At 48.8% G+C, this 19,313-nt stretch overlaps 7 protein-coding genes across 7 annotated transcripts, besides 4 other annotated features; 4 read left to right on the top strand and 3 right to left on the bottom strand.

The window, feature by feature from the left end:
* Positions 1–769: 769 nt before the first annotated feature.
* FPSE_04911 (uncharacterized protein) lies at positions 770–2,071 on the top strand (the record flags this gene model as incomplete). Its single annotated transcript, XM_009258029.1, has 2 exons — positions 770–831; positions 880–2,071. 2 exons carry the CDS (start codon positions 770–772, stop codon positions 2,069–2,071), a joined length of 1,254 nt encoding a protein of 417 aa, XP_009256304.1.
* A 582-nt stretch (positions 2,072–2,653) lies between these two features.
* On the top strand, positions 2,654–3,795 carry FPSE_04910 (uncharacterized protein; the record flags this gene model as incomplete). The annotated part of the gene is made up of 2 exons (XM_009258028.1): positions 2,654–2,697; positions 2,859–3,795. The coding sequence occupies 2 exons, from the start codon at positions 2,654–2,656 to the stop codon at positions 3,793–3,795; spliced, it is 981 nt and encodes a 326-aa protein (XP_009256303.1).
* An 818-nt stretch (positions 3,796–4,613) lies between these two features.
* On the top strand, positions 4,614–6,155 carry FPSE_04909 (uncharacterized protein; the record flags this gene model as incomplete). Its single annotated transcript, XM_009258027.1, has 1 exon — positions 4,614–6,155. The coding sequence occupies one exon, from the start codon at positions 4,614–4,616 to the stop codon at positions 6,153–6,155; it is 1,542 nt and encodes a 513-aa protein (XP_009256302.1).
* Positions 6,156–6,377: 222 nt separating this feature from the next.
* Positions 6,378–7,328, bottom strand: FPSE_04908 (uncharacterized protein; the record flags this gene model as incomplete). The annotated part of the gene is made up of 1 exon (XM_009258026.1): positions 6,378–7,328. The coding sequence occupies one exon, from the start codon at positions 7,326–7,328 to the stop codon at positions 6,378–6,380; it is 951 nt and encodes a 316-aa protein (XP_009256301.1).
* A 3-nt stretch (positions 7,329–7,331) lies between these two features.
* Positions 7,332–7,617: a microsatellite.
* A 19-nt stretch (positions 7,618–7,636) lies between these two features.
* Positions 7,637–7,674: a microsatellite.
* An 807-nt stretch (positions 7,675–8,481) lies between these two features.
* Positions 8,482–8,501: a microsatellite.
* A 2,220-nt stretch (positions 8,502–10,721) lies between these two features.
* Positions 10,722–10,877: a microsatellite.
* A 241-nt stretch (positions 10,878–11,118) lies between these two features.
* On the bottom strand, positions 11,119–11,898 carry FPSE_04907 (uncharacterized protein; the record flags this gene model as incomplete). The annotated part of the gene is made up of 1 exon (XM_009258025.1): positions 11,119–11,898. One exon carries the CDS (start codon positions 11,896–11,898, stop codon positions 11,119–11,121), a length of 780 nt encoding a protein of 259 aa, XP_009256300.1.
* A 746-nt stretch (positions 11,899–12,644) lies between these two features.
* FPSE_04906 (uncharacterized protein) lies at positions 12,645–16,706 on the bottom strand (the record flags this gene model as incomplete). Its single annotated transcript, XM_009258024.1, has 1 exon — positions 12,645–16,706. One exon carries the CDS (start codon positions 16,704–16,706, stop codon positions 12,645–12,647), a length of 4,062 nt encoding a protein of 1,353 aa, XP_009256299.1.
* A 667-nt stretch (positions 16,707–17,373) lies between these two features.
* Positions 17,374–19,281, top strand: FPSE_04905 (uncharacterized protein; the record flags this gene model as incomplete). Its single annotated transcript, XM_009258023.1, has 1 exon — positions 17,374–19,281. One exon carries the CDS (start codon positions 17,374–17,376, stop codon positions 19,279–19,281), a length of 1,908 nt encoding a protein of 635 aa, XP_009256298.1.
* Positions 19,282–19,313: the final 32 nt, after the last annotated feature.

The following is a 19,313-nucleotide window of genomic DNA, read 5'->3' as shown; positions in this document are numbered from 1 at the left end:
AGACAGACTCTTGGCGACGATAGCTTCAATATTTATCAGTTGATTTAGACTTGTATTTCTTTACTCTTGACATGTGCCGTCACGCGACCGGGGTCGGCCCGCGGACTTTCGATGGGGCCAGGGTTCTACGGGAGCCGTTCCTGGATTGCTGATGCATGCATTTTCGCCCCTTGTTCCGTACAATCCTTGTTCGTTGAAGTTTTGTTCGACATGTGAAATCCCACTAAAAAGGGTACAAGTTATTGCCATGTGATTGTGGGTGAAGTTGAAGTTATGATATCAACATCTCCTGTGATGTTGTAGAATACAATTAGATATTGTTTACATGTCATATATCCAACTTGGACTAGAAAATAGATAGCTCAATTGAGCTGCAGGCACTACACCAACTGAGCACTCCCAAGCATGTGAAAAACTACCCCTCGGCGCAAACAAAGACGAGATTGCTTCAGCTCCATTATCACGGATATCAATGGGGTTTTGATGGGACGCTTTACCCTTCAAAGCAGGCGGTGTCACGTACATGTTTCTGCCATGCGTCATTGTGGCTTGCTCCAGGGTTCAACAACCTGGAAAGCTGCTCCAGTCCCTCGGACACCAGCTCTAGTTTGACCCCTCATAAAGCTTTCAGCTCCCGCCTTTTCGCACCTATTTTCTTCTCCGAACCCCTTTTATGTTTCGTTCACTCATCGTGCGCTCTTCTTTTGTATCCAAAGCATTCAGAATACCCTCTTGTACACGTACTTATTCTCTAGCAACATCAGGCAAAATGGCGAGCTTGGGCGCTCCTTCAAAGAAGCACAAGGTGACCATTGTGGGATCCGGCAACTGGTACGAAGACTCCTCTTATGGAGCCAATTGACTAACATCTTGTGATAGGGGCTCAACTATTGCCAAGATCGTCGCTGAAAACACCCGCGCACACAAGGAACTCTTCGAGGAAGATGTCCAGATGTGGGTCTACGAAGAGAACGTAACAATTCCTAAGGAATCCAAACTCTATGACGAAGCCAACGGCGATGCACCCCAAAAACTCACAGAGGTCATCAACAAACACCACGAGAACGTAAAGTACCTACCAGGCATTTCTCTGCCCGCCAACCTCATCGCCAACCCCGATATCCGCGACGCTGTCAAGGACTCATCCGTCCTTGTTTTCAATCTGCCCCACCAGTTTATCGCAAACGTCTGCAAGCAGATCAACGGACACATTCTCCCCTTTGCTCGAGGAATCAGCTGTATCAAGGGTGTCAATGTTACGGACACAGACATTAGCTTGTTCAGCGAGTGGATTGGCGATGGACTAGGTATCTACTGCGGTGCCCTTAGTGGTGCCAACCTGGCTCGAGAAATTGCTGAGGAGAAGTGGTCAGAGACGACCATCGCTTATGACCCTCCTGCTCTTGATAACAGCAGAGCCCCTACACCTCGATCCGGCAGCCCTAACCCAACAATGGGCGAGCTCCCTGAGGCGCATCACAAGGACGTGCGTGGCCGAACATCCAAGACAAAGTTGACCGCCATGCCCGCTGAGTATCCTCCTCTGGACCAGCACTGCTTCCGAACGCTATTCCACCGACCTTATTTCCATGTTCAGATGGTTTCCGACGTCGCCGGTGTATCTCTGAGCGGTGCGTTGAAGAACGTCGTTGCTTTGGCAGCTGGTTTCGTCGATGGCCGAGGCTGGGGTGACAATGCCAAGGCAGCCATCATGCGTGTTGGACTTATGGAGATGGTCAAGTTTGGCAAGGAGTTCTTTGGCGAGACTGTCCACACCGCCACCTTTACAGAGTCATCTGCTGGTGTCGCCGATCTGATCACATCCTGCTCCGGAGGCCGTAACTTCCGATGTGCCAAGATGGCTGTCCAAAAGGGCATCAGCGTTCAAGAAGTCGAGAAGCAGGAGCTCAACGGTCAAAAGATCCAGGGTACAACTACTGCCGAGGAGGTGAACAGTTTCCTCAAGGCTCGAGGTCTCGAGTCGGAGTATCCTCTGTTCACAGCCGTCAACGCCATTTTGAACGGCGAGGCGCAGGTGGACGATATTCCTACTCTGATTCAGGATTCTTGATTACACTTTGTTAGCGATTAGGTGGATTGAATCATGGAGTGGCGTTTGTATGGGGGCGATTCTACTGGGTTAGCTGGACTGCAGCAGCTGAGTTGGGTACATTGAGAGAAGATGGAGGTACAAATCAAAATGAATATAGAATTGGCATATTGATTATTGCGAAATTTATTGCATTCGAGGTATTTCAATACGGCATGCCGAGATGTTTCAAGTGATATAAAGAGCAGGTCTCCCTTTACCTACCTGACCCTCGGGGTAATAAAAACCGCTGATCTCCCACCTAAATCCTTCTGCTGTTCTTCGTTTACCCTAACCTGGACATTGCACCACCGAAACATTTGAGAAGCTTGTCCTACCTGGGAACCGTCTTCCAAATGTTCTTGACCTGCATATGTGGATTGCTCTAACCTAATGCGACGTGAAACTGGTTGATGGAACAAAAGGAAGCCAGAACAAGTGGCACACACGTTGTTTAAACGCGAACAAGACTTGTCATAAACTTAGTTAAGCTTTAACTAATACGATAATTGTCTAACACTACAAAAGTTCCAACCGTTTCTCTTTTTGTTGGTGGGAATCACAATGGCACGAGGGATGGCTCTGAGGAAGGAGGACCAGACAACACAGTAACGATGACTTCTCTACCATCCAACATTCAACAGTTTCACCCTCAACCCTCACACCTATGTATCCTCATGCTATCTTCAGCTCTGACCTAGTAGATCTCGACCATCTCCTAAGTTTACCGACATTCCTCTCGTCTATACGTACCGGACTACTCTTGCAGATCCAACGCCTCAAACACCACCGGCTCGACAGACCTGCCTGCTATCCGAACGCCTCAAACCTTGAGCTTTAGCATGTCAGCAACACCCGTCCTCAAAGTGCCTGCAATGCCGCTGCTGTACCTGGATTCCTCTCGACCTCGAACCCCTGACTGCAACGTGTGCGTACAATCCAACAACCCAAAGCATCCCAGACCGATGGAAACTCCTGAATATCGAAGGCTTTCACATTCAGAATGGAAATTCTTTGCGACTGGAGTTGGTGGAATTCGCGACAAGGAACATGATGCGCCAATCAGTCCAACGAGTTCGTTCTGGCCTCCAAAGGGTCTCCCCCCAGGCCTGTATCGTGACGCCATCTATCGTCGCACAATCTGTCACTACTCGTTTCACTTCACCGCGTACGTTCGCTGGATTCTGTTGATTCTTCAATTGATCCTCGGTGCTGCATTGACAGCTCTTGGACCCATGAGTTTAGAAAAAGGCACGCCCATCACTATCCTTGGGGCGTCGAATACAGTCCTTGCGGGGTTGCTGGCCCTCTTTACTCACAGCGGTCTACCTGATCGATATCGATACGATAAAGCCGAGTTTGAGCGAGTCGAAGACCATATTCGAGAAATTCTCGTCACTGGCTTGGTGCGTGCTGAAAAGTCCGTCAACGAAGCTCTCGCCGAATGCTACGACCGCTACCGACACGCCAAAACAACGGTCGAAGTCAACGTGCCTACGGCCTATATCCCAAGCCAAAGTGTACATCCAGGACAGCGGCACCAACCAACGCAAGTGAACGAAGCAAATGACCCCATAACACCAACAAAATCGCATAGGCCTTCGCTGCACAAGGAGCCTATCACACCAATTCGAACTCAGTCGCGAAACACTACACCCAAAGAAGAAACGGAAGAGAAGGGTCCAGTAACCAGAATTGGCGAATGATGCAAGGGCCAAATCTTCAACGTGGGCCGCTTATCAGATAAATTACCGACAAATCGAACTTGCTGCGTACCTGCATTAGCTTGGACTATTAAGGAAGATTAAACTGCAACCAAACATCCTAGCCCTTGCTCCGTCATATTGTTTTACGCGCCAGCAACACCAGCGCAGCCGTCCATCGAGATGGGGACAGTCAATGCAATGGGGATTGGAAGGACAGGAGTCACTTCAAGTAAACAGATCTGCAATTCTGATACAGACTACTAATGTTTCTTGTTCGCTTGTGACCTGAGACCCGGGGCTGCCCACTGATCATCTCAAAGCGCATGTCACGGTTTAATTGCTTCCTTGGCGTTCCCCTCTTTAACCGTTATTGACGTGGTGCGACCAGGGGTTGTGTTCTGGGATGTCAAAAAGGTTGGCTTCAGTGAGTATTGGACACGAAATAACCAGCCAATTTAGGGCAATGTATATCAAGATTATGGTCATGTATTATTTACACCCTTCAACTTGACGACACTATTTCTGATACCCCAGGTCATAGCTTCATGGTTGCTTTGACCAAAGGATGACTCCCCCACTGCGGCCGTTTACACTAGACAAGGGCATTGTGACATAGTTGATCATCCAAGCGCATAATTAATTTACTTAAATCTCTCGCTGTGCCTCAAATGCGATCTCTTGCTTTTGCTCCCTCAAGTCTGTCTGTCTCTACGCTACGTGATCATGTCTTTGTTATAGTCTACACTCCTTTACCTTATACCCACCCAAGTCATTCTTTTTGCTATTATTGAGATCGTCTGAAACGACTTACTGCCATCATGATTTCTTCTCCGGCTCTTCCCCGCAGAGTGGTCCAGTTCCTCCTGGTTGTGGTTCTGGTCATTCTCTTCTTCCAGGTCAAGTTGAACTGGCATCGAGAGAACAACGATATTGAAATCACCATCAATGGGCCTGTTCCGGAAGAACAGTACTTGGAGCGACTGAGACAAAAGATTGGTCTGTCAAGTCAGACTTCATGGACTGCCTGGAGAGTTCGTACCTCGGAGCTGGACTCTGGGCGCACATCGATCACGGATATCGACAAAGACTTTCATTCAAATCACCCTCGAGTTATCGATACCAAGGAGCCTGAGAGGAGGAATCTGGTAGCTCGTCAGGAACTTACTCTTCCTGTTCTTGGAGGACCACGACCCAAGCAGGTCGACGCCTCTGCCTTTTTATTCGCTGTTTCGACCACTTATGATCGAGTCGTTAGAGATGACTACGCTGTTGCTAAGGATTGGGCGAGATGGATGACAGGTGGAAACAAGCATGGAAATGGGGCTAGTTTCTTGCTTGTTCTTGATCAGGGACATCACCAGCAGGCCGACAAACTCAACCAAGTTCTTGCGTCCTATGGTATTGATGCTCACGTCACTTACTCCGAGGGCCAGATGTCTACTGCAAAGAGATACTTTAACATGATTGAAACGGTCAAAAAGCAGAGTGCTACACTTGCTCAAAAGGGACAGATGAAGAAGTGGTACGGAATTCTGGATGAGGATATCTTTCTTCCCAATCTATCTCATCTTCAGGAACGCCTTTTCTCGTTCAACTCTGAGAAGGACCTTTACGTCGGCCTACCAAGCGAGAGGGGAGATTGGGCTATTGGAGAGGGTTACATGACTACCTACGGTGGAGGAGCCGTCTTTCTTACACGCTCTGCTGTTTCGAAAATCCCAGAGTTACCGTGTTTCAACGACGTCCCTTCTGACCCAGCCAACACACAGCTCTGGGATAACCTTCTCCAGGACTGCATGACCAAGGACACCAAGACCAAGATGCGTATCCTTCCGAGCTTTTACTCACCCAAGGACAACGACTTGTACTCTTCGCACTTGGACAGCTACGAGACGGGAGTCCAACCCCTGGCTCTGCACGACTATGAACAGCGCCACCACCTCACACCCAGCCAAGCACATCTCGTCACTGACGTTTGTGGTGAAGCTTGTTTCCTCCAACGCTACCGGTTCCGCGACAACTGGGTTCTCGTCAACGGCTACACGATAACAGAGTATCCCGATGGCATACACGTGTCCGACATGCCTCTCCCTACCACTGGCAGTACTCATCGCTCTCTCATCGGGCCCGTGAAACTCAAAGAAGACAAGGCTGATCGAAAGATGCTTTTCTGGACGGGACGACGCAACGTGTGGAAGTTGATGGACTCTGTTACAACGCCCAACGGTGATGTGTGGCAGGCATATGTCAAGAGAGGTGCCCTGGACGAGCCGGCTTTGAAGAAGAGATGGGGTGAAGAGGAGGGAGAGACTAAAGACAGTGTGATTGTTATGGTATGGGAAGCAGGAAATGATAAATGATGGCTATGGAGAATTCTTATATGTTTATGTTTTATATGATTGATCACTTGGAGTCACTTGAAGGAGCATTTGTTTGTTTTTAGTAAAATTGAAAATTTGAATTGACGAACATAAACTGGCTTGGTATCCAAATTCAAAGTTAAAATAAAAGCCGGTAAATCCAGACTTGGTATCCAAACAACAACAACGCCAACCCAAAAAATAAAATAAATAATGGGCAAATTAATCTTCATCCTCATCGTCGTCGTCGTCATCATCAAATCCCTGAGCCTTGAGCTCAAGGTAGATATCCATCAGTCGACGAGTCTTTGGCTTCGCAAGGGGCATATGCTTGCCGAAGAACTCGGCGCGCAACTCTTCCATGGTCATGCCCGTAGCTGTCTCGCCCTCCATGAGGTACTTGTAGTCCACGTACTCATGGAAAGCAGCATTCTCGGTCATGGGAGGGTTCCACAGATAGAACTCCCATTCCAAGTCGATCTTGCCTTCTTGAAACCAACATTTGCCCGAGTTGATGCGATCCTGTTCGTCTTGGAAGTCGGTCACACTCCACATGGCTTCTTCGGTAGGCTTGCAAATGGCGGTGTCTCCACCTTGCACCGTGCAGAGTTGTCCATTCCTCATCGGGGTCCAGGACTTGGACTTGCCTGAGGGTGGGTGCCGACACGTGAATCCCATCAGACACCCATCTTCACGAGAAGCGTTGACCTTGGAGACTTCGTCTATCAGCTTGTCTGACGTATATTCCAGCAAGCAGCCTCCGCAACGTTCTGCCATCTCTCCTTCCTTGGAGAGGATGCCGGGGATGTCCTTGATGCCCTCCTTTGTGCTGGGCACTGACGTCCCCGCGTGCACATGTTTGCACTCTGTGTAGGTAATGTCTGCCCTGCAGGCGAAGCAGACACGTCCGAGATCTGATCCTTCGGCAAAGGCCAATTCGATACACGACTTGCCGAAGATGTGTCCGCATGGGAAGATCATGGCAGAATGTGTCATGCCATCCTCGTCTGTCTGATGTTGGCTGGGCAGCACTGTCATGGTATCGCGACAGATACCGCATGGTAGCTTGAGGTCTTCAAAAGAGACCTTGCCATCTTCCAGGTAGGACTTAAGGACCGGCCAATTTGTCTCGGCCCGCATCTCGTTCATTGTAGGCGCTGACGTAGTGGACATTGTTGTGTGTGTGTGTGTGTGTGTGTGTGTGTGTGTGTGTGTGTGTGTGTGTGTGTGTGTGTGTGTGTGTGTGTGTGTGTGTGTGTGTGTGTGTCTGAATCAGAGTGTGTATATGCGTATGTGAATCAGATAGAGAGAGAGAGAGTGCGTGTGTGTGAATCAGTGTGTGTGTGCGTGTGTGTGTGCGTGTGTGTGCGCGTGTGTGTGTGCGTGTGTGTGTGCGTGTGTGTGTGCGTGTGTGTGTGTGTGTGTGTGTCTGTCTGAATCAGTGTGTGTATATGCGTATGTGAATCAGATAGAGAGAGAGAGTGTGTGTGTGTGTGAATCAGTGTGTGTGTGTGTGTGTAGAGAGTGATGAAGAAGGAGAAATCAAAACTTGGAAATCGGGAGGAAAGCTGGCATTATATACCTTTCAGAATCACTCAATACTGCCGGCCTTGACCATCTATGGTCCCAAAAAAACCTTGTAGGTGAAATGATATAAAGATGCGCCACGGCCCGCAAGATAGTCATAAGGCATGCCACAAAAAGACGTTGATCACGAGACCAATAGATATATGCAAAGAAGTGCCGAAATCTCCCCTGATAATAAGGTTTCCATCATAAATCATACTTTTGAGCATTATGACTCCAATGCCCTCACACATGTGCCGAACTCTCATCATAGTTTCAAGGGGGCAAGACCTCTAGATGCACATGGTTGAGTAAACTTGGATCTATTATTAGTCGTTTCAAAGCTGTGTTGATCTGGATGCGATGCCTAAAGTCTAGCCTTGAGAAACACTTACATCGACATTTGCCTACTACCCAGTAGTAACCAACCCAGGTACCTACGTAGTGAGTCGCCCCCTTCATGGAAGTGGACCTTGGACTTGGTTGAGGAGAAGTAAAATCTCCGGGGGCAATCTGAAGTCTGAGCCCCAGTTGTGCAAAAGGAGTCATACCGGAGATGGAGTAGAAGACAATGGAAGAATAACCGAACTACGGAGAAGCTTTTACGGGGCTCTTTCTATCAGTGCCTGCTAGGCAAGGACGTACCTAGCTGCCTGGGTGTGTTCTCTTTGGCCCTCTGTGTAAAAAAAAAAGGAAGGCGCACAGGCACGGGCAATGTCACTGGCACATATTGGTACCGTCATCTCTTCCCATCTCCTCCAAACAAAACAAAACAAAACATCACAGGTTCATCAACCATCACAGGCTCATCAACTATCACCAGAAAACATATCTACCAGCGGTTAATAGCGCTTATCATCACTTACCGTGCCAACTACTGCCTTGCCTCCCACCATGAACAGCAACGACATCCCCAATAAAGAGCAAACATATTGGCCCCCCCTCAAACAATATCTCCTATCTGGACAACTACATCTGAGGGATGTGGAAATAAAGTGTTTAATCTGCTGGGACCTCGCTACAGTTTTTCAGCACCAACACCAGGTCGACGCGGCTTCTGGTTAGGACCATGCTACCGTCATACTCCCTTGCGGCCACATCTTTGGAAGAATGTGCATCAAACAAATATTCAACGAAAATGGCGAGATGACCAACGAAAATGGCGAGGTTATCAAGGAAAACAAATGCCCAATATGCAAAAAACAACCTCGCTTTGCCAGATGTGGACATCGCTGGTTTGGCTCTCATAACATGCCAGCCGAACATGCAGCTATAAACTTGGTGCCACAGGTCCTTGGCGAGGGTGTTGACATCCCCGACAGCTGCCATAGGTGCTGGTTGCGAATGACTGCCGCACAGTTCAAAGAAGTCTACTTTCCATTGTGGAGTCACCGTGTATTGCTTGGTGAATTTGAGGTGATGATCTACAGTGAGACTTGGATGGAATGCACACGACCATATGCTGTTCACAACCCCATTAACTACGAGGTTCTCGACAACATTAATCTGTGCTGCGTACGCCCCGACGCTTCTCGATTGCCTCAATGGGGGGTAAAGGGAATGGAAATGATCTTGGTACAGCTTCTACGTTTCAATATGCCCTCTTGGTTGGGCAATAACTCATTCACGCTGTCTATGGGTTGACGAAGCTTCAAACTTGACCTTTTTGTGCAAGAGTTGGCCTCAGATCCTCGCAAGATGACTGGGTTACGTTGGTTGCCTCTTAATTTTGTTCTGGAGCTTGAGATGGGTTATGAGTTGCGCGGCCCAAAGACTGATGAAGTTACCGGGCAGCACAGATGGCATTTGTCTATTGTCCGGACAACCACACACACATACATAGGAAGAGGAAGCCAGCAGCATAGGCTGTAAGCTTTGATTTCGCCGAGATGGCAAGAATCTTTCGATACTCGGATAGTTGAGTCACGCGAGCGCCCAGATGGAGTCTCAGCCTCAATATACGTACTGTCTTTTCATTGTGGAGCTTCCCAGCCCCTCAAAAGATAATATCGTGACACATTGAAGAATTCGTCTAGAAATTAAAGACTTGGCATCTCAGCTGTAAGAAAGCCTGATATTGAGTTTGAGACGACAGACGGAAATATGCTGCCATACTGCGGGAGATCGACAGGGGACATCTGTGTAATTGCCTAATTAGGCAATTCCTTCGGGTTTCACGTCCGAAGAATATCAGTCGCATATACTTTTATTAGTCAAAGTTCACGACATGAAAAGTTTGTGGCGTTATTTCCCCAGTTGAATTATAATTTTGAGTGTTTCTATGCCTTCTATTGAGTCATCCGGCGAAAGCCACATCAAGCCACGAATGAATACTTATATTCCGGCAGAAAAAGATGTTCATTTTCCCCGACTATCAACCTGCCTTTACGCGCCAAGGGGGTTGTGGGACATGGTCTAAGCCATGACGATACGGCTCAATACGGTGTTGATAATGATTTAATCCTGCCAGCAATTATTCAATTAATATAGTGTCAATTCGACAAGCTTACGACAGCCCATCAGGCATTTAACCTATCATACTGTCCAGTTTAAAACCTGTTGAAAAGCTACAAGCCTTGTCATTGTATGAGCTGTTGATTTTGGTCAGAATGACCTAGCCTAGCCGCAACGATCAAAAAATGACCCTCAAAATGACACTAAAGAGGCTTGCAATAGGTACCAAAAAAAAAAGGAGGTATCGCGAGCCTCTTTTTCCTTCTTCTTCTTTTTCAAGAAGTTAAGGCTGCGATTGAGTCCGCAGCATTGCTCCCGCTTGGATTCGTCGAACTCGAGCTGTATCTCGGCGGGATTCTCGACCGGAACAGCCTTCATGTTGATATCAATCTGGTCTCCGAGGAAGCTGTACTTTTGGCCCATCTTCAGCGCCACGGCCAAAGTGCGAGTGGGAAGGTTGTTGAGAGTTTAACTTTTCTCGTTAACCTCTGCCAACTTCTTCCTCAGCATACGAAGGATTGTAGGCGCTGATGTGTTACATATTGTTGTGTATGTGTGTGTGTATGAATCAGAGTGTGCGTGTGTCTGTGAGTGAGTCTGAATCAGAGTCTGAGTGTGCATATAAATGTGTGTATGTATATGTGAGTGTAAGTGATGAATCAGAGTCTGAGTGTACCATATTTGTTTGTGTATGGCGTCTGTTGGAAAAGGAATTGTTTGTATTATTATCATAACCAAAAATTTATTCGTTCTTACTCCCAATTATTATTGATGTTCACACGTTCGCTTGCATGCATATATACACATTAGAGTTTACAAAATACTTCAATTTAATGAATAATGACCTGCATTAAACTCGTCTACCACTCTTTCCATTGTCCATCCCCCAACACCACTGACCTGCAGTAGACTTCCCAGTGTCTAGTACACAGCTACTAGCCTGCTAGAGACGGTCAAATATTTCAAGATTCATCTCTGTATCTGCACAACCTCGCATGCCTACCAGCGGTGGATCCACCATAGCGAGCTCCATAGATATGTAAGTCTTATTACTCTCGTCAGACGTGACAATGTCGTTTATGAAGGCATCCAAGCGAGTACGTAGGCGATCACTCATTTCATGGTCCACATAGCGTCTGTCGAAGACATGAACTTCGGAAATTGCCCACCCTTCACTATTCCTGAACAACAGCATCGCCAGTGGGATTCCACTCAGTTTACGTCTTTGCATCTCAGAGGGTTCGATCTGAACGCCTCCTGATACTTCGAAGTTCGACTCGAACATGTCGTCGTAGATTTCCGCGAGTCTGCACTTGCGGCAAGACGAGTTCCTGAAATTCAACGTCCGGACTTCTTCACACATCTTTTGATACTTGTCTCCCTCAGTATTGAGTACCGCTCCTACGGTGCTCAGGCATCCACATGAGTGGAAGTACATAGGCGCGCGACAATTAGGGCACTGGTACTCTGGGTCTCTCACAGTAATGGAATTTTCCTTGAGCTTGAGCACGCAGGTGATGCCAAAAATGTGACCGCAGGGGAGAATGTACGCATTGTGAGAGACGTAGGTGACATTTCCACGTTGCTCAACCCTGACGTCCTCATTGATCAGCATATCTTCCATGCACATACCACATTCCAGTTTCAGCCTCTGGGCAGCTGAGGGATCCTGGTCGAGGATCTCCTTGAGACGGGGGAAGAAGGTTTCGGTAACGGACGACATTTTGTCTCCTGAAGGGTGTTGTTAGTTGATGTGTAGTTAGTCGTTGACTGACCTTTGTTGTTGACTGTGTTAGCTGGTGTGTGTGGTCAGTTGAGTTGTGTCAGAGGAGTTGATGGTTTGAGATCCTTCGGGGGGCCAAACTTGGGTTATAAACACCATCTCGCCATGTTCTTGTCGGTTTGTTCTATAGATGTGATCTCAAATATTCACAAAGGGCATTGTGTTAGTATCAAGAACAAAGTTCGTGTTGCATTGCAAGTTGTGCCCAGAAACGGTTAGCAGTTCAGCTTGGACGTGGTCAGGGCTGTAGTTGAATAGCATGAACCAACCCACTATGGAACTAGGACAGATGAGCCGAATCAACGGATAATAAGAACGTTCAATAAAACATTATTATTCCTTTGGTCTATTCAATTTAGTTGAGTGAACCATCATCTATTGACTAGACCTGGTACTGTCCTGTAGTTGTTATGATCGCCAAAGCAGAGTAGACAGCCACCATCAGAGACCAAGGCAAACGAGACACACACACTGGATTGTTCTTAGGTTATTTATTTTATCCAAAGAAGGCTAACCTTTGCCAACCTGGCAAGTTATATGGTAACTATAATACAGAAAGCAGAAAATCCTACCGGCACGCTCCTCTATGCTTTTACACCGTCTAACGCCATACGCACAACGCCCACAATGCGCCGCCTCGTTGTCTTCGTCAATAATAATACATCATTCTACTCGTACCGACCAAGTCAGGAAAAGAAGTACTGACTGTCCTTTAGGGCCCTGACATCAAAGTCGCCCTTTTGGGGCAGCTTGGGGAAGGTCATGGGACGCCAGATGGTGACAAACTTCTTTGCAGCGTGCTTGAACTCCTTCTTTGGGTTGATAACGTTTGCCTCAAAGTTGGTATGCTTGAGACGGTTGAGAAGGATGACGCTCAGCTCCTCGGCCGTTTCCGTGCTTTCAGGTTCCATCTCCTGCACGGCTTCCTTGACGGCCGAGGTGAGGCTGGATTCCGCCTTGGGAATCTCTCCCAGGCCACCACCCACATTCTCCGGATCCTGCTCACTATCGATCTCGTCTTCGGACATTTCCATATCTTCGAAAACCGAGGCTGGTGTTTGAATCTTCTCTGCGGCCTCCAAGTCCCATGGATTTCCGGATCGAATAAGGTTGTTGCGCTTGTGCTCCAACAAGAGCTCCTCCTTCAGTGTCAGCTTGCTCTTTTTGCGGAAAGCCTTGATAGCATGCCCAGCAGGGCTATCTGCAGGGATGTTGGCCAGGTAGATTGAGCCCTTGTATCGTGCCTCAAACTCTACTGCCAATCGACCAACCACATCCTCCTCGTGGATTCGGATAAAAGCTTCTCGGAGAACTCCGTTCAAGATGTCAACATCAGCAGCATGAGTCCAGAAAGAGTCGTGAACAGCAGCAAAGTTTAGTCCCAAGTCATCGCACTTGAGAGCGGATAGAAGCATGTGGCTGGCGTCCAGAGAGTGGATAAAGTTGGGAGGGAATCCTTGAAGTTGTTTCCTGCGATCAACGGGCTCAGTTCTACCCTGAGTGGGGTACGTAATAGCCTGCAAACAAGTACGGATTTCTCGAGTGGTAGATTTTCGGTACGGCTGGACGACGGGCATTCGAAGGGGAGTAGTCCACACAATGGTCGATCGGAATTGCGAGGTTAGCTCTTCCAACTCCATCCTCTTGGTGGCGGCGGCAGTGGCGCCGGCGGCGGGAGTATCCTTTTCTTCTGCAAGCTGCTCGATCTGAGCCGAGGTCAAGGCCCTGCATGCTCGCGCGCCAATCTCACCCAACCAATATTGGATATCGTGGGCACCACGGAACATGGTTCCGAGAGCTGCAAAGATGTGCTTTGCGATGTATGTGGCGGTGACGAGATTGGGAATGCCAGTCTCCTTGTACATTTCTGGGTACAGGGCGTCCAGCTGTTTGCAGACTTGTTGCTTCGCGCCCGAAAAGGTGACACCGTAGACATTAGTCATGACTGTCTGCTTCACAACCTTTCTGGTAATCTTGCCCATGCAGTTCTGGCCGAGCTGGTTGCCCTTCTCGGCTTCTTTGGCGATCGACTCCTTGACAAGGTTGGCAACAGCCATGTAAACATCAGCTGGTCTATCTCCAGGCATGAGGTTAACCTGCTGAGCACCCCAAGTATCTCCACCGAGTGCTGCATAATGCTGCAGACCGTTGCAGGTACCATCCTGGTGCACTGGCAGACTGGAGACATATTTGGTGGGGTCCTCGAGATCGTGGGCAGCCTTTAGCTCGAAGCAAGCAGCCAAGCATTGCCAAGGGTCTTCGGCCTTTAACCACCAGCGGCTGCCACCGAGAGGGTTGGCAACACTCTCGACAATGTTGGGCAGGTTTTCGGTGGCAAAGGCCTCTCTCTCGCTAAAGGAAGCCTTGTCGTAGCCGTACAAGTTGGCCAAGTGAATCTTGAGCCATCTAAGGCCTTTCTCGCCGAGTTCCTTGCCATTGGCAAACCTGAGCAGAGCACGGGTATGATCAGCTCCCATGTGGTTCAAGTATGTCGGGAGAGGATAAGCGCGGCCTCGATAGTCCATGTTGTGGGGGAAGTAGATGACCTGCTTGCGGAATGCTCGAGCAATCTCGAGTTGCAGGTTCATATAACATCTCTGAGAATGAAGAGCAGCGCGCTCGTTCTCGACGGCCTTGACGTTTCGATACCAGGCTCGGCGAAGAAGGGGATCAGATCCTGTGGGCTCTGCTGGGGTGACCAGATTCGGTGTCAGGGTGGGCATATTGGCAATCGCATCACCACTGTTCCAGGCTTCTACCATGACATCAAGAACGTTGTTGTTGATCCTCCATGGCGTCTTTCCCAGCACGTCCAGTCCCTTGAAAACTTGATCCATGTCGCCACGCTTGATAGCTGCTTTAGTGTAGAGCCTCTGCTCAACATCTCCCGTTTTGAGACGAACCAAGGTGGCTTTGCTTGACAGAAAACCTCCCTCGTTGATGCGTCTCCAAGGCTGAGGCTCAGAAACCATAGGGAGGTGCTTAGCAAGAAAGTCGCCCATAGGTTCTCGCTTCAGGCGTTCAACGAGATCTGCGTTGATGAACAGCATGCCAACCTTTTTGCCCTTTCGGGGCGCATGCATGTGAGAAAACGCAGGTTGAACTTGGCTGATTCTTTCCTTGGAAATGGGATGTTCCCTCACAACCTTGACCTTTGCAGTTTCGATCAGAGACTTGATAAGGATTGACCCAACTCGGGCTCTGACTTGGACAGACCATAAGCCCATGGCGGGATTTTTGCTCAAGACTGGTTCGTCGGCATCTGTGATGGTTTTCTCCTCAGTGGCCTGAGTCTCGGCATTGTCTCCAGTAAACTTGACCTTGCGACGTCGGCGTTTTTCGAGCTCGGCATTTTCTTGTATTTGTGTGCGAATATCGTCCTGAGCCACACGGGACACATCGTTGAGTAGACGCTGAATGACTACGCCCTTGTCCACACCCTGGATCGCGCTGGTATTGAGCAGGGTAAGAATTGTGACCGCAGCCAGCCTAGTGGGGTCCCCAAGTCTCAGAATCGGGCCGTAGATACATCGCTCCAAGTCTTCTTCGGTTTTGTTTTCACTCTCCTCGGACTCGTCGACCTTGCGAATCTCCTCTTTCAGGCGTTCTTCCATTGCTGTAAGCCACACTTGCATGCACGCGGCAAGACTAGTTTCTTCGTGCCTGTCATTCAGAGACGTGTTGATGTGCATCTTGTCGAGGTTTTTCTTAGTAGTCCGCCATTTCTCAATAGCAATATCAATAGAGTCTCTTTCTAGGCGGGACTGGAATTCGCGCTGCTCTTCGCGTGGCAGTTTGGAAATGTCCACGTTTTGGAGCTCGTTGATGAGGTTCAGGTTCTTTCTCAGAACGTTGAGACCCTCTCCTCGTTGTGGTGTCGGTCGGATGTCGGGATACGCTTCATGTCCGGCTGCTGCTGTAGTTTCGCCATGCCCTTCCTGTGTGTCCAGATGCTCATCCTCTGCCATAGTCACGTACTGGGCGTCGGATTCGGCTTCGGGTGCGAAAGTATAAGTTGGGCAAATCTCTGTAATGACGCCAAGATCTTGATCGCTAAGAATATCGGCCATGCTCAACACTCGCAAGCCGGATTCACCAGGTGCCATGCTCATGTATCGGTGGACAAGACGCTCCAAGCGGGCACCACGCTCAGAGAGAAGCGAGGCCTTGAGCATGCATGCAATTGTTTCTGCAGTTTGCGGAATATCCGTGTTTCGTATTTGGAGTTCGTACCATTTGTGTAGCATCTCGGCTTGCTTTCGGTCGGGGGTCATTCGTAATTGTTCGAGAGAGGCGCGGAGGTATTGATTGTGCAAAATGATCATTTCGTCGCCAGGAATCAAACCAGTTGCATTGAGTCGCTTTAGCACAAGAGCGGCTCTCTCTAGCTTGCCTACGCGGACACAAGCATCGAAAACTGGTATCATCTCCTCAACATCGCCGGGGACGCCCTTGTTGTTGATCTTGCCGAATGGTCGAGCTTCTGAAGGCTCGGGGACGGTCAATATGTTTGTCATCGGGTCGAAAGCTCGAAGGTCGGCATGAGATTGTAGAGGAGTCTGGAAGGGCTGCAGACCCGATCGGGCAAGCTGCTCATGAATGCCGCCATAATTGTTAAGTGGGAAGTCGTCGACGGCTGTGGCAAGCTGCCTGCCATGACGGCGACCAAGGGTTGTCGCAATATGCGGTTTCGAGAGAAGCCTTGATTGCAAGGCAAAGATGCCCTTTCTTGTTTGTCGAACGAGCATTATGATTTATATTGGGACGGTCGAGCAAAGAGATCGAGGACAGGCAAAAGCCGTCACTGCTGCCAGGCCGTAGAGGCGACAGCTCAAATCTTGGGGTCAGGGTTTTAGTAAAGAATGTAAAAATTTGCAAAGCCCTTCCTATTGAGACACTTTCAGTCGATTATTATACTCTTGCCAACAAGTTTTTTCGAACCTGAGGGCGCATGCGGTAGAGCAAGTCGGGTCGCTGGGTCTAAATTTTTCTGTAAAGGCGAGGAAGTTTAGAACATCCACTAGAAGGGTCACGTGAGGGAGGTCGAAGTTGTGGCAAATGAAAACAAGGGACTTTTTCCCCACTCAGTGACTCGACCATGCAAGCTGGTATTGGTATCGTGGGAACCTGTGAGCGAGGAATTATTTCTCTAGATCGTGTTTATGTTTTGTTCTTTGTTCTTTGTTCTTTGCCTCCAATTGAGATGATTATCTATCTAAATTCTCTTGCTCTCGCTCACATGTAAAATATTTCAAAAATAGACTATCCATGTATACCCACTATATCTATATGACAGTTTCGGTACCGAGCTGAGTTCCCCACTTCACGACTGGGTTCTCGTCTAGCCATGACGCTCATCGCCTCTAGCTCTTTGACATCTGAATTTTTGTGTTGAACAACTCGACAAGGCTCAAGATGTTGACTCGTCCCGTGGCTGCAGCATTGAGTTGCCGACAATGCCAATCTTCAATTATACGCGCTGTTGTGTCGCGTCCAGCCACGAGTCCTTTTCGCAGTTTTCCCCAAACATCACGATGGCTTCCTAGGGCGACAGCGACAAGGTTTTATTCAGATGTCAAGACTACCGATCCGATAGGCGAAAAGGCCGCTTCAACTTCACCCACACCCAGTGACATTTTAAAGGATTCCATCGACGTCCCCGAGGCCGAGGAATCTGGCGACGTTCCCTGGTTTCTCGAAGTTGAGCCTCCGCGACACCCCGAAAGTCAACATGCAGTCGAGTTACCCAAGGTCCCCGAAGGCGCACCAGAAGTCATTGAGCCAATGATCAAATACATCTTTGAGGACATGGGCCTGGACGACATTTCTCTTTTGGACATGCGCGAAGTTGATCCTCCCGCTGCTCTTGGCCCCAATCTGATCATGCTATTTGCGACAGCCCGCAGTGAACGGCATCTTCATATCTCGTCTGGCCGCTTTGTGCGATGGCTTCGAAAGAATCACAACATTTCCGCGCGAGCCGATGGATTGATTGGACCCGGTGAACTCCGTACAAAACTACGCCGACTTCGAAAAAAGGCAAAGCTCATGGGAACCAATACTGCCATTATTCCCGGTGGCGACAATGGCATCTCCACTGGATGGGTCTGCGTCAACTTTTCTTCCAGTGGTGACCAGACCAATGAAGCTGCCAAGGTTGATGATAGCGGTCGCTTCTCTGGTTTCGGTGCACCCCAGACTGGTACCACGGTGGTGGTTCAGTGTATGACAGACTCTCGAAGAGCAGAGCTTGACTTGGAAACTCTTTGGAAGGGTATTTTGAAAAAGAATTTAAAGCAAAACAGGCAAGCTCGTGGGGAGAAGATGGACAGCCCTGAGGAGCTCGAGAGACTTCTTGCATCCAAGATCCAACTACCCAAATCAGGATCTGCTCTGCAATGGCAGGCTATGCAGAACGCCTCGCAACGGCGTGCATACACCACCAGCGCGCGACGAATGTTGCCACGTCTTGTATCAGGGCATCGAAATGCGCACCCTCGGGACGATCTTATCCATGCCAAACGCAATGTAGTGAACTCTAATAACCTACCTACGGAGGGTACAAAGACACTCGCCCAAGTCCGCGAGCGGTTTGAGAATATACAACTTGCCGGACTACCCCTTGCGCAGCAAATGCTATGCGAGTTTGTCACAGAAGCATTTACAGGGACTGGATCGGAACCGCTTGCACAAGAACGACTCTCCCTGGTCGATCAGATACTCTGGACAGCCGAGGAGAGGGGCATGACGATCTGGGACTCCGCAATGTTTACCTCACTTATCGAAGGTTTCTTGCTATCGCCATCTTACAAGCAGCGGCCGTTCTCGAGGGCACAGACCAACATTCAAACCCTCATGGACCGGTCGGATTGCTTGTTTACCACATCTGAGCTTTGCCGCTTGGTGACGGCATATGGCAAGCGAAAAGAATGGTCTCGTGTCTGGGACATGTTACACAGACCACATTTACACAAGCTTTCCAGGGCGCCAGAGCTCTACGCCTCTGTCTTTAAAGTTCTGGCAGATACCCGCAACCAAATCCTATGTATCGAGAATCTGCGCTGGATCTATATCGAAATGCTCAACGAAACCGAACCCGTCTCCATAACGGGCCGGGTCTATACCAACCTCAAAGACTGCATCAAAGTCTGCGACCCAGCGGCTGAGTATCTCCTAAAGAATGGCTTCGAATTTCTTCTAAGAAATAAACATCTTGGTGAGGCAACGACCAATATCTACAAGCAAGCAAGATTGAAGAACAGAGAATATCTCAATATGCTCAGAGAGGTTGAAGTGCTTCATGCCGCACATATCAGAGCATAGTCGATCAAATGAGAAGATGAGTAGAATACATT

The sequence above is a fragment of the Fusarium pseudograminearum genome, chromosome 3 (genome assembly GCF_000303195.2).
Source record: "Fusarium pseudograminearum CS3096 chromosome 3, whole genome shotgun sequence".
In the NCBI taxonomy this organism is placed as follows: domain Eukaryota; kingdom Fungi; phylum Ascomycota; class Sordariomycetes; order Hypocreales; family Nectriaceae; genus Fusarium; species Fusarium pseudograminearum.
The sequence above is the reverse complement of the archived record's forward strand: the minus strand, read 5'-3'. Positions and strand labels throughout refer to the sequence as shown.